The sequence below is a fragment of the Anolis carolinensis genome, chromosome 3 (assembly GCF_035594765.1).
Source record: "Anolis carolinensis isolate JA03-04 chromosome 3, rAnoCar3.1.pri, whole genome shotgun sequence".
NCBI classification, from domain to species: domain Eukaryota; kingdom Metazoa; phylum Chordata; class Lepidosauria; order Squamata; family Dactyloidae; genus Anolis; species Anolis carolinensis.
Window position 1 is genome coordinate 235,681,101 of NC_085843.1, and position 27,977 is coordinate 235,709,077.

The window sequence follows — 27,977 nt, forward strand, 5'->3', positions numbered from 1 at the left end:
GCCACATCCCTCATCCTGATTAGTTTTCAAGTTCAGATAGCAGCAGATGCCTTTAGGGCATTTAAACAGATATCTGGCTCTACATTGTCTTGAAAATTATTATTTCAAAATTGTATAAACAAATCTACCCCCTGAGAAAACTTTCAATTTGATGTCTAAAATCACTTAATCCAAAAAATCATATTGTGCTACTGCCAGTAAGTGAATAATAATATAGCAATAATACATTTTATATGTTTTCTGCCGCCTCCTCATGGTTCAAGGCAGGGCACCACACAGTCAAAACACTTTGGCATAAAATACATATATTAAAACACATAGTACAAAGATTAAAATATGATACTTAATACAATGTAAATTTAAAATTCATAGTTTAAAATTTATTAGATAGGCCTGCCGGAAGAGATGAGTCCTTAATTCTGTTTTAAATTCTGACAGCTTGTTTAGCTGGTGTTGGATCTCTTCCATCAGGTCATTCCAGAGTCTAAGGGAAGCCGATGAAAGTGTTCTCTGGGTGACAGTTGCCAGTTGGGTTCTGCCTTGTTGGAGTAAGTTTCCCCCACAGACTTAAGAGATCACAGCAGATTATATGGGAGAAAAAGATCCTGCACGTAACCTGGACCCAAACCATGGAAGCTATAAAGGTAATAACCAACACTTTGTACTTTGCCAGAAATTAATTAGCAGCCAGTGGAGTGATTTTATTATAGGCGTGATGGGCTCACTCCTGGATGCTCCTGTTACCAATATGGCAGACATATTCTGAATTATATGGGGTTTCCAAACTTGGAACAGAGGTTACCCAATGTACAGTGCATTCTAGAAGTCCACCCTTGAGGTTATCAGTGTGGGAATTACCATATTTAGGGTTTTTTTTTAATTCTTGAAAGGGACACAGCTGTTTTAGTAATCTGGTTTAAGCATTTTTCTGAACATATGAAAGCTAAAATTGAGAAATAGGGACATGCATGTTGGTATGCTGTGCCCCATGTGCTCCATTAATACATTTGCTATATTAAGTGGCAGGTCTATGGTTGTTTGACCATGAATAGAGCTCTGAATGCAACCAGAGAACCTGCTTTTGGGACAAACATTTTTCTCCAGACTTCTGTGCTCATTGCAGAAATGATAGCGACAGAGGGAGCATGGTTCAGCATCGCCATATACAGAATTATTGCATTGCGAAATGAGGCATGTCTAAAAAGTGTCACAACATGAAATGTTTGGAAAGCTCTGTTTGAAGGCAATCTGGCAATTTGAAATACGTCTTTTTGTCTTTGTCATGTTCTTCATAGGGAAGAAGAGGCAGAATTTCCCAGTGGTTTTTTGTTCCCTGGCTAGTCACAAGGGTCAGAATTGTAGGGTACAACTACAGTGTAGAATTAATGCAATTCAATAATATTTTATTTGCCATGGAGTGGAGCCCCCAGTGGTGCAATGAGTTAAACCCTTGTGCCAGCAGGACTGCTGACTGACAGGTTGGCGGTTTGAATCCAGGGAGAGTGGGTGAGCTCCCTCTGTCAGCTCCAGCTCCCCATACGGGGACATGAGAGAAGCCTCCCACAAGGATGGTAAAACAGCAAACATCAGGGCATCTTCTGGACAACGTACTTACAGACGACCAATTCTCTCACACCAGAACGAACTTGCAGTTTCTTACGTCGCTCCTGACAGGAATTTTTTAGCCATGGATCAATGCTATGGAATAGTGGGAGTTTACAGGATCCTTAGCCTTCTGTGCCAAATAGTGCTGATGTCTCACCAAACTACAACCCTATTATAGTGATGTGGAACTGCGTTAATTTTACAATGTAGATGCGCCTGTAGACTCCCTTCTGCTCTCCAGTCCTACAGCAATCATACTGTTATGTTCAACCGACACTCCCAAATTAGAAATTCACCTGTGAAAACTGCTCTATGGCATTCTATATTCAGACTCCAAATTTATTTTAAAGCTAATTGATTGGAAAATACAACTTCCAAAAGGATGTTTACATAGTGTGTACAGTTCATTCAGATCCACAAATGAAATAGCTATAAGTCACCGTCAATTTACCAATATAAAAACAGAACCAAAGAAAAAAAATGCTGACTGCCTTAAGGCTGAGATTTGAGTAACAAGTTGTAACTTGTCAGGTGCTTGGCAGCTGTGCCTGCTTTTGCAGTTCAAAGCAGACAGTGAAAAGTTGGTTTATTAATCATTGTATGGGCTCACTTATTTATTTGGCAAGCTGAATTCAATTTGTTGGAAAAATGATCATTAGAAACTGCAAATCACAAAAACCAGTGGGAAATGATGGAAATTGCAGTTTTAAATCAAGCTTTTCTATGCTCTGATTGGACCACAAATTTTGTAGGCTTGATATAATTTTCTGCTGTGCTACACATTCTTTCATGCTGACGTTTTACAAAATTCTCCCTGCCTTCCCATTCCATCTTCCTAATGAGCGTATGCTATTATTGCTATTATTACTATCATCATCACCACCACCACCAGTATTGTGGCTGCTACTACTATATTCATTTATATTCCCATTTTCCCTCAATACTGGGATTCAGGGTGGCTTACAAAATATTAAAACAAATACAGTATTAAGATATTTTAAAACAAGATTTTATCTGAGTTGATTGTGATATTATTCTTATGGTGTAGTACTCACAGAAAAGTTGTGGATGTTCCCCTCTTCTCTTTCTGGTACATTGGTACAATATTATGTATGCAGCCACTCTAAGCCAATACTGACTCTCAGTGGTCAAAGGACTGAATTGTTGCAAACTACCTAAAGTTGGCATATTAAAGAGTTGCTTCTTGTTTTACTGAGTTCATCTAAGTGGATATTTCTTGAAAGAAAGAAGAGATGGAGTCAAAAAGTCCCCTCAAAAAGTCCAGGGGTAATACTTTATTACTGCTAATGGAGTTTGAATTACTGCTCTTTGTCTGGGTCCCCACATGACTAACCTCTGAGGATGCCTGCCATGGATGTGGGCGAAATGTCAGGAGAGAATGCTTCTGGAACATGGCCATACAGCCCGGAAAACATACAACAACCCTATTTCTTTCTTTCTTCCGCATAGGTTTTTTAGAACATCTTTCACCTGTCTAGAAAGCCAGTGGTGCTTTGTGGGATGTTTTTTGTGCATTTTGGCTTTGCCAATAAAAGCATTTCTCATTCATGGATTTTGGATTTTGTTTTATTCCAAACTTTTTTTTTGTTACACTGACTGCTTGGGAACATAGACCTCATTGGTATGGCTTTTCACATCAATTGGAAGGGCAAGGCTGAGTTAAAACATCAGGAGGAATGAAAATGACCCAGGCTGCCATCCTGTGCTCAGTTATTTCAAAGTACACTGTAGATTATAGAGTCTCCGGTGGTGCAGCGGGTTAAACCGCTGAGCTGCTGAACTTGCTGACTGAAAGGTCGGTGGTTCGAATTTGGGGAGCGGGGTGAACTCCTGCTGTTAACCGCACTGGAAAATTCATCATAACAGAAAGGTGGGTAAGAGGCACACTGAGCAGTGAGAGTGTGTTGCAGAACTGGCATCAGTGAATATTACATTCTCATTCAGCTTTTGGAGGGTTAACTGTATTAGTAAGGGCAGGGAGAAATGTCATCTACTTTGCATTTTAAAACTAACCAATCCAACTTACTGTTTCTGGACTAATGTGGAGAATAAATAGATTGAGCTGGGGGGCAGGGTGCGCTCCCACTGTTAGCACCAGCTTCTGCCAACCTAGCAGTTCAAAAACATGCAAATGTGAGTAGATCAATAGGTACCGCTCCAGTGGAAAGGTAATGGTGCTCCATGCAGTCATGCCGGCCACATGACTTTGGAGGCATCTATGGACAACGCCGACTCTTTGGCTTAGAAATGGAGATGAGCACCAACTCCCAGAGTCAGACATGACTAGACTTAATGTCAGGGGAAAACTTTTACCTTTACCTTACACTGTAGATTTAATGCAGTTTGACATGGCTTTAACTGCTGTAGTTTGAAGCTACGAAATCAAGGGAGTTGTAGTTTAGAGAGACACCAGGACTCTTTACCAGGATTCTATGACACTGAGCCATGACAGTTAATATGTCTTCAGAATTTAACAAAACTTACTTCTAAGAACACATTTATATGACTGCAGAGTTAAACTGGAGAATTTCAAGCACCTCATGTTGTCCAAGGTTCTTGTTTCCCAGACTAGGATGGAGACAGCTCATATTAAGACTCTGAGATACACAGGGACTGGTTGTTGGCTTTATTTTTGGTATGCTTTGTGTCTGTGTCTCTCCTCATCCCACCTAACTGGAGCTTGGGAGACCATCTCTTTTGGACTATATGCTGACTGAGGATTCTGGGTGTTGTAGTAGAACAAAAAGGAATCAAACTCTGAATTTTCCATGGTTGGTGTAACATCCTCCATGAGTGAAGCCAGGAACAGTTGCGTCCAATCCTTTCTCTCGCCATTCATACAATGGACTAAATTCAGTGGTTCTCAACCTGTGGGGTCCCTAGATGTTTGGGCCTTCAACTCCTAGAAATCCTAACAGCAGGTAAATTGACTGAGATTGCTGGGAGTTGTAGGCCAAAACACCTGGGGACCCACAGGTTGAGAACCACTGGCTTAACTGGAGTCATTTGCAACTATTTCCCTGGTATTTATTTTTCTCATACCTTCCAGCATTTCACTGTTGAAAACTAGGACACGTACGGCAAAGCAACATCAGAGTGGGCTCAAAATGACAAAAAAAATTGAGGAAGAACAGATAGGCTAAGCAAGGCTGCAGTAGTTTCTTTTTTAGAGCCTGTGAAGAGAAAGATTTTGCACATCTGGGAGAGACTCAGATGAGATATTTCCAGTTGTTTTCAGATTCTTGGACCATGCCAGATTCTCAAATAGATGCTTTAAAATGAGTTTACGTGAAGTATATTTCTGTGTACAAAAACACAGAAAGTGACTTAATTTGATATTGGCATGGAACATTATTACAAGAGGGTGACACCTGCTGGTTATGCAATAAACAATAAATATTGAAGTTTGGGAAACTGGAATTGCAAGGTATGCACTGTATAAATCACACACACCATATTTTGCTTGTCAATGATGAGGAACATTGCTTAAAAAGAGGAGAAGGTTGCATTGAAATCAGAGAAGTGGGATATTTTAATATTAGCATCCTAAAGCTTTAAGATTGATATTAGTAATGGCATTTATTTTTATCGTAGTTTGTATGTGGGAATGTAATATACTGTTTTCCTTTCATCTAAGACTTACTCCTCCCTCCAAACAAACATCTCAAAAAATGGGGTACGTCTTAAAATTGCAGGTGTGTGTGTGTATGTATGTATGTATGTATATATATATATATGTGTGTGTGTGTGTGTGTGTGTGTGTGTCTGTGTATTCCTGTACTGAAAAGAGTGTATGCTTTACAATTGATGGCGTCTTACAAACAACAAAATACAGGCTATATTTACGTGTCTGCTTGTATTAGTTAAGCTCCATATTTTGTGGGAGCAGGAGATGTCCAAGACAATGACCAACCATTTTCCGATACTTCACCAACCTGACCTTTCTGCTCTGGGGAAAGAAAGAAAGACCAGGGGCAGGGCATAGAGCAAGGAAAAGAGGATTGTTGATGTGGCCTCGACTCATAGTGGCAAAACAATCTAGGCGTAAGTATGGTTGGTACACTAGCATTAAGTAAATATCCAAAAACATTCCTAACTTCTGCAGGATGTACTCCACCACTGAACTTGCATCTTCATGGGGAGTAGAGCCATATGTAGCACAGCCTGAATCACTATTCCTGATCTGCCTTCTCATTGACAAGAATACCACTTTCTTATTTGGAATATGCTTCAGTTTGTTTGCTTTTTTGAGTCCATTACCAACGGCAGATACAGGTGGTGCCCAAGCTACAAACAAAATAGATTCTGTACGTTTGTTCCTAAGTTGAATTTTTATGTGTGTTGGAACAGGTACATTTTAAGTGTAATTCCAGCCAAGAATATCTATTTTCCAAGTTTTGGATAGCATAAGAAAGGGTTACCATCCCTGTGGCATTTGTTTTTCTTTCTGTGCCCCAGTTCAGAAGTTCTCATTTCACTTTCTGTCCCTGTGAGAATTAGATTTTGAAAAACTTGGGTTGTTGTGGAAACAATGGTTGGTGATCAAGTTTCAGTGGAGACACCTTTCCCCCAGGATAACTCTCCCAGGAGTGAATTTCCCTTCCTAGAGATAGATTTCTTCTACGTGGTCTCTGTGAAATTGCACATATGGGTCTCCATATGTGCAGATTTCACAGATGACCCATTAAAGAAACATGGTTACAGGTAAGCAACTAATTCTTCTCTCACTTCCTGTTGTCTCACCCCCGTTCTTAACTATGAGTTGCTTGTAAGTTGGATGTTTGTAAGACAGGGACTGCCTGTACTGGTTTAGAATGGATTCAGGCTTCCCTGGCCTGAAAGGAGCACCAGAATTTGTCATTAACAGCAGATTAGTGACTCTGAACCACCAAATTCAGAAAGTTTCTTTCCACCCCCTTATGTCCCTCACAGGAATAGACTTTCAGTTGACACCCATCTACTCCCATTCATCTCTACAATATTTCCCTGTAACAGCATAGAAATAAATTGAACCATTATTTCTTATGAAAACAAGAAATATATATTGGTGAGGGAAAAGGAGGCGGAGGGAGGGAGCCACATGCTTTGTCTTCTGTGATGGAGAAGGATTTTGGTTGCTACTTTCTATAACCCTTGCTTCTCTTAAAATAATTTCAAAGGAATGAAAAGGCATGACATAGTTTCATTAAATTCCACTGGGTCAGTTTTAAGAGGCTTGTGAGGTCCTTGGCAGCTGAAGCAGTATCCCTATGATCTTTGGCTGAGAAAGACTTATCTCAGGCCATGCAGAGTATCTGATTGCTTAGAAAGCTGGACATTCTTCTCTGGTTGGAATGCCTCCCCTTCAAGGAAGGCACCAAAAAGTCCATGAAGCTCTGAGTCTCAATTGGGAGAACTTTCCTGGTTGGGAGAGCATTCCATGTGCCCAGTTTTGTGTTTCCTTTTTATTTGACTCTAGCTGACTTTGAATACTGTTGTTGCTCAGCCTCAAGCTGTTTTACTGCATTTTAATTGACATTTTGGATACATTATTTTAAACTTTGGGTTAACTTCTGTGTGAGAAACTGCCTGAATTGTGACATGGAAAACAAATAAAGCAGTGAATCCTTCTCTTCAGAGTTTTCTCTATGCTTTGAGCTGAATATGCTTCACCTACAACTAGGCTTGCTTTGTCTTCTAAAATTACGCTGTAAAATCTGACTTGTAAGAAGTAGAATGATTGATGTGAGCAAGAAAAATAGATTCAAATCATAATACCTTACAGAAAGTTCTTTATCTTCAAGTAATTCCTAGTTCTGGAAGTGTGGTTGAATGTGGACAGCTGGCTTCTCTCTTCACGAGATCAAATTATTACCCTGCATCTTCTAACCTTCAAAATAATTATGGTGCTGTTGCAGATATGAGTGAAAGAAGTTACATGTTGTGACATTCAATGTTAGTTGTGTGTGGTAAAATCAGTACCTCACACAGTTGTTATTAACTGTCATCATGTTAACTTCTACTTATGGATACCCTATGAATGAGAGATCTCCAAGTCACCTTATCAACAGCTGTGCTCAGATCCTGCAGACTCAGGGCTGTGGTTTCCTTGTTTGAATCTATCCACCTGGAATGTGGTCTTCCTCTTTTCCTGCCTTCCACCTTACCAAATATTATTGTCTGCTCCAATGAATCATGTCTTAATGGGTCCTAGCACAAATCAAACATGAACTTTCTCTAGCAGCCAAGCTGAGTAAAGGCAATCACACTTTGGACATATCTCCAAAGTACAATTGCCTTTACTCAGTTTGGCTTCTAGATAAAGTTCAAGTTTGATTTGATCTAGGGCAGTGGTTCTCAACCTGTGGGTCCACAGGTATTTTGGCCTACAACTCCCAGAAATCCCAGCCCGTTTATCAGCTTAGATTGCAGGCAAACTATACATCCCAGTACCTACAACTCCTATAAATCATGGTGAATTCTCCCCAAACCTCTCTAGTATGTTCAGTTGCTGATCAATTCCTCTGTTTGCTGTGTGCCATAAGAAAGGATGGGAAAGGGTTAAGGGAGAGGCAGTGGGCGTGGTCATGCAAATTCCACAGCAACGGAGAGAGAAAGAAACCCTGGGATGTCCATTCTGAAGAAAAACAGGAAATCCAGGATAAAATTGTCACCGAATGAAAGCCTTCACTTGGGTGAGGGGCAGTATGGTATTTGTGGAGAACATTGGCAGGGCTCTTGGACATGTTCATGGCACTCACTGTAACCTGAAATCTCCTGGAGGGACGCCCATTGGTGGCTCCGCAACACTGTGGGTTAAAGCTCTCTGTGGAAGCCGGAGGCTGTCTGTGTAAGTGGACATCTCTGCCACATACACACATACACATTTTCACTTTTATTATATGTACAGAAGATTGGAAAGGTTATCCCATATGTCCCTTATTATAAGGGAAGTCATTTATTTAAGGGTTGGAAATTTTTTTCCTTTTGTTTACAGTGAGCAAGATGCTAAAAATTATCTGCATTTGGGGTTGTGGGCCTTTCTTAAAAACTGAAGTTAGTGCACATTTATGAATGTGGGTAATGTGTTAACTTTACACCAAGAGTCCTTGAGAGGGCAGCACTGTTGTTCAAAAAGGGTTGTAGTTACAATACCCACAGGTTTTGTATTTCTATTGTAATTAACGTACACAACCTTCTCATTTATAGGTATAAACAGGCATGGGCAAACGTTGGCCCTCTAGGTGTTTTGGACCTCAACTCCCACAATTCCTAACACCCGGTGGCAAGACCCCTCTGCACACAGATCTAGACTAACGTGCGGACCTTTTATTTTTACAGAGAAATACATGGCTAAGTCAATACATTGCTAAGTTATTTTTACATGCCATTTCAGTAAAAGAGTGTTAATAGCATGTCATGGTTATTCAATTGTCTCTTATTGCTAGCTATTTTGAAAACCTGGCAATAGTATCACACTATCACCACCACATTCTTTTAGTTGAAGGATCCCATAAATACAGCACTGTTATCACTTTAGATGGATTATTCCAATTTAAACTTGATCTGGCGTCTGCAGCATTTGTGTACTGAGTGATGCAATCAGGCATGCTAAACATTTCTAAAATTACTTTCTGATGTATTGTAATGATGAATCTATGCTAACATTAAAAAGGCCTTCAAAATGTCAGCAAATGGCAAATTAGCTGTCATTAAAGACTTGGTGTTTGGAGAGTACGGTAATAAGGAATTCAACCTCAACCTAGTAATCGGAATAATGGCTATAGGAAAACCAAGAAGTATGGTAATCATGACTCGGCACTTTGTATGTTTTTAATCCGTTTTATTATAGTTATATGTTTTAGCTGTTTATATGTTTTAACTGTTTATAATTTAATATGGTTGTTTATTTTTATGTGTGAGCCTCCGGTGGTGCAGTGAGTTAAAACGCTGAGCTGCTGAACTTGCTGACCAAAAGGTCGGCAGTTTGAATTCGGGGAGCGGGGTGAGCTCCTGCTGTTAGCCCCAGCTTCTGCCAACCTAGCAGTTCGAAAACATGCAAATGTGTGTAGATCAATAGGTACTGCTCCGGCGGGAAGGTAACAGTGCTCCATGCAGTCATGATGGCCACATTACCGTGGAAGTGTCTACGGACAACGCCGGGTCTTCGGCTTAGAAATGGAGATGAGCACCAACCCACAGAGTTGGACATGACTAGACTTCATGTCCGCGGAAAACCTTTACCTTATTGTTATGTGTATGATGCAGCATTGAATTTTTGCCGTAGTTTGCCCTTCGGGGTGAGAGGGACAGGGTATAAATAATAAATATATAAATAAATAAATAATCCAAAGGCACGTCATTTTCCAGAGAGATGTATTGTCCAAATCTGCTATTTTTGAACCAACAGAACCATTGTAAGAAAAGACATTTTTTTGTTGTTTCTTACAGTATGTGAGTATTACTTACAGAGACTATTACTACTGTGTTAACTCTCTGTAATGTTCCTTTACACTGGCAGAGTAGTATTTTAAATAAAAATTCCAGGCAAGACAGTAACCTTAGAAATATCACGAATTCATCTTTGTTGTCTTGGTCCCATCACGCATTCTGGATGCCTTCATGATTCCATATGGGCAGTAGCTACTTTAGTGCCAGAGATGAGCATAAAGTGAACTTATGTCTGTTAGGTTAAACATTTCCAGAGCTTTTGAGTTTTCTCATAAAGCAAATGGACACAACTACTATGTCTATTTTTTTTTTCCATGTCAGGAGCGACTTGAGAAATTTCAAGTCTCTTTTGGTGTGAGAGATTTGGCTGTCTGCAAGGATATTGCCCAGGGGACACCCAGATGTTTGATGTTTTACCATCCTGTGGGAAGCTTCTCTTATGTCCCCGCATGGGGAGCTGGAGCTAACAGAGGGAGCTCACCTGCTCTCCCAGGTTTCGAACCGCTGACCTATCAGTCAGCAGTCCTGCTGGCACAAGGGTTTAACTCACTGCACCATCAGGGGCTCCTGTGCCTAGTTCTCCAAGAGATATAGAAGTGCTTTATTAAACAAACAAAACAAAAAAATCCCTACAAAACTTGAGCAAGTTAGCAGCACTGGTTAGGATAGCTAGAAATAGAGACAACCTTACCAGTCAGACAATATGGCAGCTTTATGGTGGCTTCTGGTCTTGACATATCTAACTGAAAATTGAAATAGAACATACTCTGGTACTTCCTACAGTAATATTCTATGTGGAAATTTTAAAATTAGATTTAAATATTACTTTTGATTACGTCACAGTTTATATACATACACACATATATTACAGCCAATTAATATTTGAATAAGAAGCTTCAAATGTAGACATGAAGTTGATAAATGTATAAAAAGACACAACAACAAATGTACAAAGTATGATATGGTCTGCATTTTACATTCAGAAGTATATAGTTTTAAAAATACAGCTGCAGGAAACTTGGGAGGACAAAAAACAATACAATTATAATTGACAATTTGGAAGGCATTTATCATTAAAAGTGTCTAATACAGTGGTTCCCAATCTTTTTTTTTTATCAGGGACCACTTTGATCAGGGACCACTTGATCAGGGTCTACTTTGACCAGGGACCACTTTCCAACATCAGTACCAAAAGGGTTACAAATCAGTTTTTGGTCAACTTTAGATTCTGTTTGGTTATTTGGGGTGCTGATTCAGAAAACTGCATTGGATAGACTACATCAGCTGTAGTTTCTGATAAGGAACATATGCCATCCAGCAGTTGGCTACCTGTTCACCCACAGAAAACTATATTTAATAATCTAGAGCTGATGTGGTCTATCCAATGCAATTTTCTGAATCAGCACCCCAAATAACCCCAGGAGCAGGTCTAAAAACCAAGGCGTCCCCACTTCCAGGCACCACATGGAACGGCTCCTCTCAGGGGGAGGGAGGAGGAAGAGAAACAGCAGTCAGGAGACTTGTTAAGCTGTTCGTGGGTAGTCAGCTTCTCCCCTTCTGACATCCCCGTTGCCTCGGCACGATAAGAGGGTTTTGCGAGACCAGTTGCTCTTGTTGCAACAGTGTAGTACCAGTGAGGCCGCGGACCATATTTTAGTTATTGGGGACCACTGGTAGTCCACAGACCACTAGTTGGAAACCACTGGTCTAATAGATTTGGATTTTAAGCACTTTCACTTACGTTTACAATTTTCCAGAAACAGCACTATTTAGTTCCCTATAATGACACTCCCTTAAGGCTGATGCAAGTTAGTGAATGTGGTTTTGGATCAAGCATATAATTTGAGAGCAGTGTAGCAATAAAATATAACCAGTAATAGAGAAGGTTGTGGTTGTCAGCATGAAGTAATTAGGCTGTCAGTGTTTTCACCTGCTCAAAGCCCCACAAGTCACCTGGTTGTACTTTGCTAAAATTGCCAGTTTTAACAAGTAAGCTTTGGATGTTCTGCCCTGATCTCTTGAAACACACCTTACCTAAGTATGATTATAGGTTATAAATAATGTGTGGGGTGTTTATTTTTAATACCTTTGTAAAAATTATACATATCTATGTGTTTATCAGAATGAACATATCTATTTGGTTTACAGTGGTTTAATAGTCTTTCCCTTTTTTTAAAAAAACTTTCGGAACTCTAGGCATAACTCAGCGAAGAAAGCCTGAAAAAGACAATCCTTTTTACAAAGTTTTTTTTATACCCACACATCCTCTTCCTACTGTTCATTTCTTCTCTGTCTAGCTAGAAGTTTGACATTAGTGGAGGGTTGGAGAGACAGAGTCTCTATATAGGGTCAACCCTAATCTTGAGCATTTGTATGGAATCACTGCCCGTTTCTATTTGTACCATTTATACTGGCCCAATTTCGCCCACCACTTACAGAAACAGGCACCTATACAAAAAGGCTTTTCTGTCCAAGGTCGAAAAAAACAAAGATTTTTCGGGCCTTGCGTGGCAAAGCACCAGGGCTTGCCAGCCAGGGCCTACAGCCTAGCACTCAACTGTAGGCCCGGCAGGCAGAGCCTATGAGCATCAAGTGCTCGATGGCTCATAGGCCCGGCTCGCAGGACCTACAATCGGGAGCCAGGTCTACGAGCATTGAGCGCCTGTCGCTTGGCTGTAGATCCTGCCAGCCAGGGCCTACAGCCAAGCTCCAAAAAATCTGCCGACCAAACGGCTACCATTCCCCTTTTTCTTTTGTTGCACTGCTTCTTTTGTTCTGGAGGGGGTTGTACTGTTCTGTGCCATCCAAATGGATGGAACAGTACAAAACCATGGAAGAAACAGATGAAACAGGATTCGGGCTCCACTCTAGTTGCCACTCATAAACAGTACAATAAATCTTAAGCTGGGAAAAAATGAGGTCTACTCTAACTGATCCTACTGTAGATAATATTGGCGCCTTCCTGTATTAAACTAGATAAACAGCATCTGTCTTCAGAAACTGGACTTAGAAGTTCATTTTTTAAAGTTTGTACTGTAGCATCTGTATCCAGTAGAGGACTATTGTTACGTTTGTGCATGGTAGAGGTGGTAAAATGCTCAGTGGGCATTGTAGTGCTTATCAAACCAAGGCACATTGGCACTGTTACTTGCTTTCCAATATTCATCTTTTGCAGTTTACTAAAAGAGTTTATTCATGCCTCTGCTTCTTAGCTAAGTATACATTAAGGAAAAAGTGATACAGGCTTCTGGTGGACAGATCTACATGTTTGAGCACCAAAACAGAAATCCCAAGAAAAGCAGAGGCTGAAAAATGACAAGAAATCTTTCCTGGATGTATTTTTGGAAGAAATTTTCAAAAAGTCTCTTAAAGGGTTAAACTATTTTTATTTACTTAAGTAAGGTTTATCTACCAGTCTGTTTCATTTCATATGTGCATATTTTTAGTTTGTGATTAAAAGTTTGCTAAAACATGCTGAACTGCTGTTCTATTTTGTGGCACAGCAACATATCCCCATTCTTTCTGCCTGATATCAAAGTAATTACTTTGTTAAGTGACATTTACTTTTATAGTTTTTTTGAGAAGAGCTTGCTCTCTCAATTTTTTCAGCAAACTACAGTTCTCAGGAAGTAGTAATAGCTGGATTGGTATAAACAGATATTGTCTACTTATTTATGATGGTACTTACCTGCACACATGTAGGATAGAAGGAAGAGGATGTGTTTAAGTCCTGTCGCCGACATTCTTGCACACCTGACTTCCTTTTAGAACAGCAGCCATTACCTGAGTTTTCAATCCTGGGAGCTATGTGAGTACATTCAGCTGAATGTGATGACAAAGCCCTTTCCAGGCCTTTGTACTGAATGCATAAACATTAAAAAAAAACAAGGCATGGGTGATTGGGGACAGAGTTTGTTGATCCATCTGCACGCTTTAGCTCTACCTGTGTGCAGATGAATGTCTACCATGAGTCTTCTACTTATAATGCATGTAACTTGTTGCATAAATACTAATGCTGACTAGCATCCTGTTTGTTAGTTGTACCATCATAGTTTAGGCTTAGGACATTATAACTGCTTTGTATTTTTATTTGTGATCATGGTATATTTCCAGGAGTGTAAACCACCCAGAAACCCACCTTGAAAGTCAGCTACCTGGAGTGATGGAGGCCTTTTCTGCTGTTGAGCAGGGGATGCAGGACGGCATGTCCATCTCCTCTGGATGCATCTACACTGTCATATAATCCAGTTTCTGAATCCAGATTATCTGCTTTGAACTGGATTATATCGCAGTGTAGACATATCATCCAGTTGAAAGCTGATAATCTGGATTCAGAAACTGGATTATATGGCAGTGTAGATCCAGCCTTTGTGCCAGCATGTGAGGGCTCTGTCTGTCTGTCTGCTTTAAAGTAGGCCAGATGGGGAGTTATAGGATAGGTATGACAATGTGGCTGCATGTTTCATGCAAAGTTTCATCCACTGAATTAAATACTGGCCCTGTTGACATATGTAGATTTCTATTTACACCCTGTTTCTGCTACCCACTCATTCTTTAGTTGTCCACTCTTTTATTTTCCAAACCCGATATTTCCCTACAGCTTCTGTAAAAAAGAGATATTAGCTGCCTGTTACTTCTACCTCCTTCTCAACTGATAGTGAGGATGGACTGCTTGGTAGGAAAAGGGAGAGTGTTACCAAAGAACCATTTAATGCACCTGCTGTTTATATAATGCTTTTTCATGGGGAATTCCTAGTCTCCCTTTAAACCTGGAACAAGGTTGATATCTCTATAGCCCATTTTCATTTCTTTTGATGCAAAATCTGCTGTGTGTCATGTGAAGCGCAGAAAACCTGATGGACCAAAAGTGGATAAGTGATCATGGGTTTAGTGCAGATGACATGTTTCCATGTGGGTCACAAGCAAGAGTTCCAATAAGGAGGTTTCCTGAAGCCACCTTTTTTTTCTGGGATCTTCAAAATATTTTGAGCTGCGACTTCCAGCAGTTCTGATCAATGTAGTAGTTAGAAATGATGAGAATCAAAATACGAAACTTTTAGAGGGATCTAAACCAACCCAGATAAAGAAAAAACCAACTGAACATTTACAGAGGTGCAACTTCCAGCACTTGTTAAACACCCTGTCTAGCCAGTATAGTTGCCTGCATTCCTGGAGTTCCCATCCTAATTCCTAAATTCTGGATCTCAGCATTTTACCCCATTGGCATCGAGACTGCCTGTGGCCATGTGCTCATTCTGGAATAACTGATAGCACCTATCTACCGATTGTTGATTCACCCTGATTTCCTTTGTAGATCTGTAGTTGAAATACCAATCTGTTAAATGACAACTGGCTTGTACATCTGCATTTTTTTTACAAACCCTGAGCCTTGTGAAACCAATTCCTGTAGTCTTTGTGGTGCCCAAGTTACGCTTTTTGGAACTAGGCAATTGTTTTGTATCTATCTGGGATTCAGGCAGAATGCATTAAAGACTTGTTTTGGGTGCCAAAAAATCAATTAAAATTAGAATTCTGAGGGCACACGACATCTTAAGTTTATTTAATTTGTTTTTAACTTATATAGATAGTTACATCACATTCCTGATACTCTGCCTCTTCTTCTGTTTAATTTTTTCCATCTCAAATTCTGATACTGAGAAAATTGGGCTTTTGGATGGTGTGCCTAAGTTTGTGGCAGGAACCAGAGGAGGGATTACTGGTCAGGTCAGTTGATGGAGAAATATCTGGATGTGACTCTGCTGACTAAGCCTACACTGCAAATTAGGGAAGGAAGGTGGAGCGTTTATTGTCACAGTGTGGCTGGAAGGTGATGGACTTGGATGCTTTCCTGCCTCTTGTGCTGTATTTAAAACTGGGAGAGAAAAGATAACATCCTTACCACAAACTAAAAGTGGATGAATTCTACCTAAATTTTGCTTGGATTGGAAAATATGGAGGATCGTCTTCCATATCATTTAGGTAGGAGAAATCAGAAGACCTTTAGAAGACTGGGACCTGTATTCTGTAGGAGAACCGATGAGCTTCAGGAGGACTTTGTACCTCAGCACAATGCTTTCAAGAGAACCCAGAGACTGTGTTTCTGGCAAAGAGCTCAGCTCCCTGGGGAGACATTTCGACGCTTTACCTCTGCTCTGTGGGACCTGGCATCAGGCTGCAACTTTGGGTCATTGAAGGAAGAGTTGGTACTTGGCCAGTTGATTGAGAAAGCAGAAGACAGCCGAATTAGGGGGGCCTTGTTGTTACAGAGAAATTCTCTGACTCTGGCCAAGGCTGTGGAGATGGGTTCACAAATGGAGAAAGCATTCAGAATGGAACGCTATAAGATGTCACTGGTAATAGATCGCCGAGTACATCAGATCATCGGCAACAGAATGTGGAGAAAGAAGTGCTGTAGGTATCATGGCTCACTGCATCAAAGGACAGAAAGAGTGATGCCATCTTGGGGAACTAAAAGCCAGTCAAGCGGAAAGCTAAAATCCAGTTTACCCCACTGTTCCAGGATGAAGGAATCTAGGATCACAAGTATAATGGTATGTTCTGAGATTTCATTTTCTGTCCATCCATCCATCTATCCACCTAATTATGTGCCTGAAGAGGAGCAATGTTTGGAGTTCAAATTTGTTTCTTAACATCTTTTCTTTACAAAAGAAAACATATTAGATAATTATGGGATAAAGATATTGATGTGGTAAGGAGGAAATTCCATAAATTGGGGTGGAATAAACTGGTGCAGTGAAGCTCCCATCATCCCAAGCCAAGATGGTATTGATGGGGATGGCAGGAGTTTAGGTCCACTAATATCTAGAGCACACTTCTTAAACTTTTTCTAGTCATGACCCCTTTCTGTACCAGGAAATAAAATGGCTCTTTGGTTTTCTGAGGTGTTTGCAAGCTGGCAGAGCAGCTTCATCACATGTGCAAACTTACTTATTTTAGGATGCTTTCAGCACAGTTCAGGGACGAAGCCTGCTGGATTCCATCAAATGATGCACAGTTACTTCCAGCAGGTCTTTGTCTCCGAAACTGTGCTGGAAGTGTCTTAAAAAGTGACAAGGAGAACACGGGAGGCTTCCCTTGTTCTCATTACTAGCAATGAGCCAGTGCGGGGGGAAGCCGGGCAGAGACGCTTTCCCCCATGTGATGGTGAAAGCGGCTCTGCAGGCATTGAGGCGTGCAGGGTGACAGATTTACAACGATGTCCGGTGAATTCCCCCCCCCCCCCCCCGCTGTCAGCACACGTTAGGGAACCTAATTTGATGAGGTCCTTGATCTGATAGGATTGGGTTTCACATCCCAATCAGAAAAATATCTTATGCCTGTGTAAGTGATCTTTTTGCCAGTATAAGCCATTAACATACTCCTACCCATTGTTTGGAGCCCCGGTGGTGGAGTGTGTAAAAGCACTGAGCTGGAGACCGAAAGGTCCCAGGTTCAAGCCCCGGGAGCGGCGTGAGCGGCCGCTGTTAGCTCCAGCTCCTGCCAACCTAGCAGTTCAAAAACATGCCAATGTGAGTAGATCAATAGGTACCGCTCCGGTGGGAAGGTAACGGCGCTCCATGCAGTCATGCCGGCCACATGACCTTGGAGGTGTCTACGGACAATGCTGGCTCTTCGGCTTAGAAATGGAGATGAGCACCAACCCCCAGAGTCAGATATGACTGGACTTAACATCAGGGGAAAACCTTTACCTTTACTACCCATTGTTTTATTATCTTTCACATAATTCAAATTATTCTTTTCTTACTTTTTCTTTTACATTATTTGCACATCTTCCTGCACAACAACTGGGGCTTTGTTTTTTGGAAACCAAAGGCTGATTTCTAGGGGTTTACTTGTATGAATTGTTTAACTGTATTTTCGCAACTTTTTGTATGCTTTCTACTGTATTGATTTAAACTACTTGTAATGTACCTTGATGCCTGTATTGGGGAAAATGCAGGACAGAGAACAACAAATATAACAGCAACAACAGTTTGTTTATTGTTGTTGGATATTCAACAGAAACTGTGAATTTGTCATATTTCACATCTTATCATACTTTTCCAAAAGTAAGATCTGCTGAGTTCAAAAGTGTTTAGGTTGGCAGTCTTAGGCATTTCCCTTAACACTGCCTTTTAAATTTGGAGTGTTGACAAGTCTATCTTGTTGTATTTGGATTATCTTATTCCCATCTTTTTCCTGCATCTCAAAGTGTTGTTTCTTTAAAACCACAGATTATAATTAACATGGCCTAAATTGTTGGAAGTGTCAACATTAAATTCCTCTCCTTTTCCATGAAAACCTGAGTTCCAGAGCAGTAGGTATAGAGCCAACAGACCTATAAATGATATTCAACAGTTTGCAAAAAACAATAATGAATCTTGTAGAACCTTGAACATTCTCTATTTTTATTTGATATGTTTTCACAGAAGGCAGTCAACTTCATCAGTTGTCCTCATAATTATCTTGACTGAAGATAGCAACTGCCAGGCAGGATAACATATAGTCAGACTAGTAAACCCTCAACGAAGCTCAGAGGACATCAGAAAGAGAGCCAGGGTCATCACAGGGGTTTGCAGTTTGGTGAGGCACTGGAGTTCTCTCCCTGAGAATTCCACAGAACAGAACCATGGTGCTTAAGTTGGAATTATGGTGCTATAATTCTATAGTGTGAACAGAATTGTCATTAGGAATATATGTGTGTATCTGAAGAAGAAGAATATTGATGTACCTCAATCATTTGGAAATTTTCTGAACATGGGAATAACAAGATCAAATATCAGCCCTATTGTATCTCTAGGTAGGATTTAGAGCTGGAATGAGTTCTGAAACTGATAAGAAGACAAACAAATATCAAATAATGACTTTGGCCAAAGCATCCACCAGGGCCTAACTCTGATTTCAATCCAGCCTACTCACTGTACTAATTGAGATAGATAAGGATTATTTCAAGCATCAGTATTTTATAGAACTTCAGAGTTATGCAGAGAACAATAAATTGTGCATGAGCAAAACTGCTTTTCGATATCGAATGCATATATGGTAGTCCTTATCTAAAGTATTTTTCACTGGCTCTATCACTCAGCTGATTTAGGGACCTACACACATATAACAGTATGATTCCACTTTAATTCACATGTGTTCATTCTATTAAATTCTAGGAGTTTGTTTAGTTGACACTAAAGATTTCTGGCATGAAAATTCTAGATACCTCACAAAACTACAAATCCCAGAATTCCATATCATGTAGCCATGACCATGCAAATGGAATCATAGTATATAATTGTGTGCTACGAAAGAGTCCGTGTTTTTTTCTTTGGTCTTAGTAGTTTGCATTCTTCTTAGCAGTTGGCATGTTGCTCAGAGAGCAGAAGACGTTCATCTCATGGGGTCTTGCCATTTCTGGATGATTATGGGCATTTGCTTGGGGATTCTGGGTTGCTAGGACTGATATAAACACACATTGGTGTCATTCTTCAATAGTAACTTAAGACATTGGAGCAGTTGGAGGGGAAGAAGGTTGTGATGGCAACATACCAATTATCTCATATCCTCTTTAATCTGGACAAACTTAAGATATTTTGCTGCCTGATGCAAAGCTGAGGCTGTACAGTTCCAGAGGTTTACTAGATTGGCAGCTGAATCTCACTTTGCCAGAACTAATTAGACACCTTCTTGCACAATATCTGAGGGCAATGTTCTCGCGAATGGGTCACAAGGCAGGCTGTGCTGCAGCCCATCCCAGTATCTGCTATGTGATGTGGTCTAATGGTAGGCCCAGTTTTGTTTTTAATCACTTCTGAATTATGGAACAAGTAGTTTCTCTTTTAGGAAACTTTCGGGATGGTAGCTCTGGCAAAACTAGTCTGAGAAGTATTGCATCTTGGTACTGACAAATAAAGGTTTAATGGAGCATGACTATGGGTGGTTCCAGAACCACGGATAGTTCAAATGCATTTGGTTTGAAAATGTAGATGAAGACCTTATGAGCCTCTAGCCCAGGAATGGGCAAACTTGGGCCCTCCAGGAGTTTTGGACTTTAACTCCCACAATTCCTAACAGCCTCAGGCCCCTTCCTTTCCCCCCTCAACCGCTTAAGCTCCTGGAGGGCCCAAGTTTGCCCTTGTCTGCTCTATCCCCAATCATACTTTTCAAGTTTTGCTGCACTGTTCAACTAATGTAGACTCAGTGTCAAACTAGAAATATGCACACCATGAAATTGTTAAAAAAAAACCAAGTCATGAAACACATTTATTATAGTGTGCAGTTTTTCTTACTTATGTATCTTTCATTCAGTGGTTTTTGTGTGAAAGATAAACACAATTTTAATTTGCAGCTCCACAAAGCACATGTTTATGTGAAAACCCTGTTATTGGATTAAGAATACTAAGTGAATAGATTTGTCTGCTTGTCCAAACACTTGTCCTTGAGAAAGGACCTGCAGCTTCTCACTTGGTGTGTGATAGTGTGGGAAGCACCTGGCTTCTCAGCTTCATAGGAAGGTGCTTCTGAGACTCTCAGGATTGTTCAGTAGACCCTAGTTTCCTTCTTTACTTACGCCAAATCTGAGGCCAGACCAAGGACAAAAAGGAAGAAGGAGAGCGAAGGGAGCAGATCACACATCTTGAATGAGAAAACATGTATATATCTCTGTATGTTTCTGGATTGCACTTCCTATCATATATCACCATAAACTTTGCTGACCAGTTCTGATGGGCATTGTAGTGTAGTGACATCTGGAAGGTCATACATTCCCTATCCTTCTCCAAGGGTTGCCATGGCCTAAATCCAATTGTTCATCTGAATTAAAGCAGGCCTACATAATCATTAAAATGGCTTAAATCTCATCTACTCTACTTGAATTAAGAATTGAATTTAGACTTGGTCCAGATCCAGCAGAGGATTCTCTATTGTTATGTGTTTCCATGAATTTAACATTTAATGATGAATTGATTCAATTCTCCTTTCAGTACTGATGGAGAAATAGTGAAACAAGAACTGTTATAGCTCATACTGTTTGGTTAATAGCTGGGGCAACTATGCCAGCATAAGCAGCCTTGGCACAGTAGTGGTGGCAGTGTGAAAAGGGCACAACAGCAATCCTTCACTGTCGGCAGTTTTCCAAGTCAGTGTTCCCAATGTTACTTTGCACGTCAATGACCCTCCCAGATATTGGGCACTGAACTTCAGATGGCAGTGGAGAGGACTTTCTCAACTCCATTCACTATAGTTACACACCATGAAAAATATACTAGTGCATGCTGGTGTAGTATCCTCAAGATAATTTTAACCCATTACCCCTATTGTCCTAGCAGAGGAGCAGTTATAGCAAGGTTTCCCTAGTATATATTCATATAGTATTTCCTGAGACATTAGAGAAACACATTTTTCCACTCTTGATATGTCAACCCAATGAAAGACCATTTGTGCCATAGGATATGGATATATCAAGGGTACTCCCCAATAAAATCTGTTATAAACCACTAAAAGGTTTTTAAAAGTTTTTTTAGTAGTTTATAACAGATTTTATTGGGGAGTTGCCTTGACAGTATCAGAATGATGGGAGCATTTATTACTCAACACGTAAACATTAACATGTTAACATTAAAAATATATAGGTCTGTGTGACATCGCTGTAATAATGCATACCTTAAAGGGATAATTTTATACTATTTACTTCAGATTTCTAGTTGTGACATTCATTACTTTTATTGAGTGAAGCATTAAGCATTAATTTATTAGCTACTCCATTAAAATAGCTACATTGGAATTAAAAACTCTATATGCACACATTTCTTTCACATTCCCAAGTTTAAAATAATTTACACAGTATATAAAATGTATTTTAACATCCTTTGGAATATTAAAAGAGGTGTTATCTTTTTAAATATATCTGAAAGTAAAAGGTTGTGAAGGAATTGTAAATGGAGCCAATAAAGGGTGCCATTAAGTTTGTGTCTACATTTTTGGGAATGGAGCTATTTAGCAACTTGGACAGAACTTGTGACAATAGAACTATTAGGACTGCAGTCTCTCTGGAGTATTTTAATAACTCCTGGTTTTGTTTTAGCCATCTTTGGTCACAGATTTGGGACAAAGTCAGGCTATAAATAAGGGAACAACACTAGCAAGAAGCACAGTAATAATATTAATGTTTGTGGAAAAAGAAAACGGTGGTGGTTTAAGTCAAGATGGGTACCTGGGAAAGTTTCCAAATGAATTTAGAAAACATCTGAATGAAATTGCCATAGACTGGTGCCTGTCATCAGTGATGGACTAGATGAGGGCTAATAAGTTGAGGGTAAATGCAGGCAAAACAGCTGTACTCCTAGTAAGTCGGAAGGCAAACCCGAGTGTGGGATTACAGTCTGTGTTGAATGGGGTCACACTTCCCTTGAAACACAGGTTTGCAGTCTGGGAGTGATCCTGGATTCATTGCTAACCCTGGAACCCTCGGTGTCAGCAGTGACCAGGAGTGTCTTTGCACAATTAAAACTTGTGTGCCAGCTGTGCCCATACCTTGATATGCCAGATCTAGCCATGTTAGTCCATGCCTTAGTTACTTCCCATCTTGACTACTGCGACACTCTCTATGTGGGGCTGCATTTGAAGATAGTTCAGAAGCAACAATTAGTTCACAGATCAGCAGCCAGGGCCATACCGTGAGAGGATGACTCCCATGTTGCTCCAGCTACACTGGTTACCGATCTGCTTCCAGGCTAAATACAAAGTGCTGCTCATTACTTATAAAGCCCTAAACGGTTCATGCCCAGACTATTTGAAAAATGTTCACAATAGTTCAGCAAAAAGCAATACAGATTGAAAGTTGTTACATATCCAATATCTCAAGGAAAAGAATTCAAATTCTTTGATAATAGATACAGCGGCGAGACTGTGACTGATATAATTTTCTGTTTTTGACATTGTGGGCAATATGTATGTCCCCTAGAAGCTCCAAAACAGAAAACTGGCCCCTGGACCCACCTCAACTGCCCATCTTGCTTTCATGAATGCTTAAAAATATACATTAAGTGATGAAAATCAAATTTCCAGGTTTTAGAAGAAGTATGCAATGATGTATGATGGAGACTAGGGGGTTGAATATGTAAGGCTATTAGAATGCTAGAACCACTGCTTCCTAGTAGCCTTATATATAGTAGCTTGCCCAAAATATGTGTGAAAGATTGCAATGTCTTTTGGAGTAAAGCTGCCGTGAGTGGTAATTTTCTTTTGTAAATATGAGGCACTAGATGTTGTAATAAAAGGATCAATCTTATACAACAGGTGTAGGAATCAACTTTCCAGATATTGTTGGGTTGCAGCTCTCAGTAGTCTTAACCAGTATAGGCAATGGAAAGAGATGATCGAAGTTGCAGCCCAACAACATCTGAAGGACCTCATGATTCCCAGCCTTTGAATCTAAAAATATCTAAATACCAATCAAAGCCTGCCAATTACTAGTTCTTACTAAACTAACTAAAACTTTACTACATACCTAAGAGCATAAAGAGTATCTTTTTCTTATGAAGTACAAACTTTTTCCTTTCTTTCTTTGCAGGGCCCTGAGCCGATAGAAAATTGCGCAAGTGAGGGAGAGCTTGATGAAGACCAGAGTTCTTCTGCCCCAAGTACATTGGAGCTGGAAGTACGTGGATCAAGCCAGGAAACAGATGAAGACTATTTTGAGACCCGATCACACCAGAGTGAATCACTATCGGACATCAAAACAGAGCCTTATGAAAGTGCATCAGATTCAGAGTCCATTGCCAGTGATGTAACAAGAGAAACCAACCTGAGTTCGTGCTGTCTTTCTTCAGAACTAGAAGAATTGCGACACAAGTTTTCTGAAACAAAAGCAGAAGTAGTTCACACTGAGCCTGAGTGTGAAAAACAGCTGGGATGTATGCAGAAGGAAGTAGCAGATTTGTCATCAGTTTTAAATGCAGCAATAAGCAAATCTGAATTGGAGATCCTAACGCCAGAATCAGATACAGAAGAGATCAGTGGAAAAGATGAAACATTATCTTCCAGTAATATCTGTGTAGGGCCAAAAACTCATAAAGAGGATGCTGCATTACAGACTGGTGTCTTACTGAATATGGAGGCAAGTGCTGTGGAGAGAGATGCCCATTACTGTATCAATTCAAAAAATCTTGCTGAAGGTGTTCTTAGCAAATGCAACCCAATGAGAGATACAAAAATATGTGCTGGTCTCAGAGCAAGCTCTGAAAGCTCTCTGAACTTATTTGAAACTTGGCATTCTCTTGCCCACTCAAAAGCTGCCTCACAATACAGTTTACCTAATATTCACTTAGAAACAAACAGAATATGGAAAAGAAATTGTGAAGCCTCCAGAGTTAAGTATAAAGAAGACTATATGCTGAACACAAAATGCAATAGGAAGAATATTACTGATAGTCAAATACCTGCTGATCGTCACGTGTCTGGCAAACAGCTCAAGGCCACAGATTTGTCATCTTTAACGCCTATATTTCAGTTGTCAACAGAAAGGCCAGGGACCTTAAAACTGAAATCATGGCACAGCTCACCTGAAAACATCACCACCCATGAGGCCAGAGAACACAACAATGATTGCGTATGTCTGGCAGATAAATTAAGTTGGTCATGCTCCAGAATACCCCTAGAAGTATCCAGATTTGGACATATAAAGGAAAACTTTAGAAGGTTTGATAGTAACCCGAATGGTTCTTCGAAGATGGCAAAAGATATGAGTATTGAAGGATTACTTCTTGATACTCACACTGTCTTAAATAACAGCCAGTTGACGCAAGCAGCAAGCCCTCACTGGACTACCGATGAACATTTACACAACAAATCTATGACATATGGCCTTATAACAAAAAGAGCAGATACATCTGAATGTGATTCGTTGGCACTCTCCCAGCTGCCCTTTCCCACAATATTGGATAATTCCAACCAGGGGAATTCTTCAACTCTGGAGTGTATCCCAACACATCTAAATGCCAAAGTAGTATTAAAAGACCAGGCCATGTCAGAGACTGAGACAGAAATTAAAGAGTTTTGTCAGCAACTTAATTCTGAACCTAACACTCATGATGCAGAAGAACATTTCCTAGATGTCTGTATCATGGTAGATAAAAATGACACTGGTAATCTCCATGCTCCCACGCTTAGTAAAGATGTGAGCAAGGAGAGACAATTCCCTGAAACTGAAGACACGGAGGCCTTTCTAGGAATAACTGAAGTGAGAAGCAATTCTGGATTTGGTTTAGATTGGGGAACAATGGATGGAAATTTGTTATCAAGTGGGAAAGGCTTCACAGGAGAAGAAGAGGCCATTCTGAGTAGGCCATCCAGTGCCTTAACATGTTCTTCGAGTCAGGAAAAGACTGAAATTCAGGAAAAGATTGAAGTTCAGGAAAAGACTGAAGTTCAACTCATGAATATGGACATGAAGGACTGCTGTTGTAGTCATGGTTGTGAAGGTGGCTCTGAACTAGCACCAAAACTGCAGTACATTTGCCAGGGAGAAAAAACCGAAAAGTTTCCAGAGTTAAAACCTTTCTTGATGACAGCTTTTGGTCAAAAAGGATTAGTGTTAAGAGACCTGGAAGGTGAACCGATTCAGAGTGAATCAACTACTGAAATACTTGAACATCGGAATTTAGTTTCTCATCTTGACACTAAAGCAGATGCCACAAAACCACAGGAAAATGTAAATATAGAGTCCATTTGTGGAAAAGATACTTTGCCTGCACGACTTCTGTCAGGCAGTGATAGTGATGCCCTTGTTCTGGTGGCCACTCAAGAAGGTGCAAAAAACATGCACGAGAAAAGGGATGCAACCCTTCTGGATTTATCTTCAGTGCAAGAGCCTGCAGTGACAGTGTCTATAGAAGGTTGTATGGCGAACGGCTCCTTTAGAACAAATTTAGGTTTAGGAAGTGCTGTACAAACCTGGAAAGAAGAGGGATGTACAAGTGACTTGCCCTTAGAAATATATGCCACAAATGCTGAGACGTTGCAGAGAAAGCCTTGCAAAATGAAAGCTGTGTTTGTTTCAAAAACCATGCAAGAAATAAACCTATTGTTGAAAGAAAGCTCAGGCTGTATATCAGTGGATGAACCTGTGTCTACAAATCTAGAACAGAGCATTTGTGTAAGTCTTTCAAAAGCACAAGAAGTGAACAGTGGACATACCTTGTGTGAGGAAGACACCTTAGAGAACCATGGCAAGCAAAGGCTTGAGGAAGAAAACACTCCAAGCCATGTTACATTACAAGAGGAAACAGACCATTCCCCAAGCACAGAGCTCAATAAGGGTTTCTCTAATGAAGATTCAAAGTGCATTAGAACAGAGAGCGTACTGAATTCAAACCCAGATATATGTGAAAATTCAGTGAAAGCTGACAACCAAGACAATAGCACTGCAGGCCTGGATAACATCAGCACTGGGAGCACAAACAGTGAGGAGATGGATGAGAACCTCTGCAATTTACTGGGCAGTAGTAACAGTTTCTATAAAACATTACAAAGGAACAACAAGGTTGGAACCACAGACAAGTCTGCCAAGCATTCCAAATTTTTAGCCTTTTCAAAAATGGCATCTTTTAGGAAAACTAAGCTTGCAAGTGCTGAAAGTCAGGACAGCATCCAGACCAAGACAGAAGTAATAGATGGAGATAAAGGGGAAGAAATGGAAGATAGTGTGAAACCCATCGATTCACCCACTTCTGCTTTCCAAAGCAAAGAGAATTCCTTTGCAGAGGATTCTGATGATGATGATTTATTTTATGAGAAACCTGTTGGACTCTTCAACCGAATTAGCCTAAGAAAAGCTTCAGGCTCTGGACGCATACTCCTGGAAGATACAGGCACAAATTCTTCTCCTGTCCTGCCCAGAACAAAGTTCATGGAAGGGAAAGTTTTAGGTTCTGTGGAGAATAATGAGAATGAATCGTCAGATTACCTTGAACTCAGGAAATCCTCATCTGAAAATGACTTTAAAAGAAACAAAAGCACAGAGGGTAAAAAATTTAGGAGTCGGTTGGCCTTGGCTCACAGGTCCTTCTCAAGTTTCTTTGAATCTAAATCTCTGGAGAAAGAAAATGCTGAACAGAGTCCAAAGGTTTCAATAAAAAATGAAAAGGAAAAAGCCAAGTTGCATCAAACGTCCTGGAAAGTATTTCTGAAAAGCAAGGAGGCAGGTGGTCTGAGGCAGTCTGCTGTAACTAGTCCTCCCCCAACACAGCAAAGTCCTCGTTCAAACAGGAGCCCTGGCAGCTTTGCAAGAAGAGGATCCAAGGAAAAACAGGGATATCACAATGGGCAAGCATTTACAATATCAAGTGTGACTAATGGCTCATCTATAGACACTGCACATTCTGACTCCTCTGGAACTGGTGACTTCCCAGCAGTGAACACAAGGAGAAGGAGAAGAGAGCCATCTCATGAACTGACTATACAATGTCCACATAGCATAGACTGTAATGGGAAAGAACCAACAACAGGCAATGATGAGGATATTTCCTTGGAAGAATTCTGGTTGAAATCTCCACTGAGCCCAGTTGACTTGCAGTCTTCATTTTCTCATTTCACTCCCTCTTGCCCCCAATTGTCAATGTATGAACGTAAAGATATACCATGTAGGCCCATGAGTCCCAAACCACAAAGTCCTCGAACCAGTTCTCAACGCAGAGGTTTCCATTACCCTGGGAGGCTCAACTCCACATCAATGATATCTCTTGGAAACATCTCCATGACTGATGGTAGCTTGGAAGCACCTGAGAAGCCAAAGACACTGAAGCCTAGATCTAGCTTCTTGCAATCTGTTCACTCCCTAGATAATGACTATCTGAGAGAAGACAGTGGAATAAGCAGCCAGTCACAAATCAGCTTAAACATGACTTCTTCAGTCAGTGATATCATCAGAGATGAGG

At 40.3% G+C, this 27,977-nt stretch overlaps 1 protein-coding gene across 1 annotated transcript in view; it reads left to right on the plus strand.

The window, feature by feature from the left end:
• arhgef4 (Rho guanine nucleotide exchange factor 4) overlaps positions 1-27,977 on the plus strand; it is a 222,047-nt gene that overhangs the window by 52,337 nt on the left and 141,733 nt on the right. The window contains 1 exon segment of the mRNA XM_008106485.3: positions 23,615-27,976. Within this exon segment, the coding sequence (XP_008104692.2) occupies positions 23,615-27,976 (4,362 nt within the window).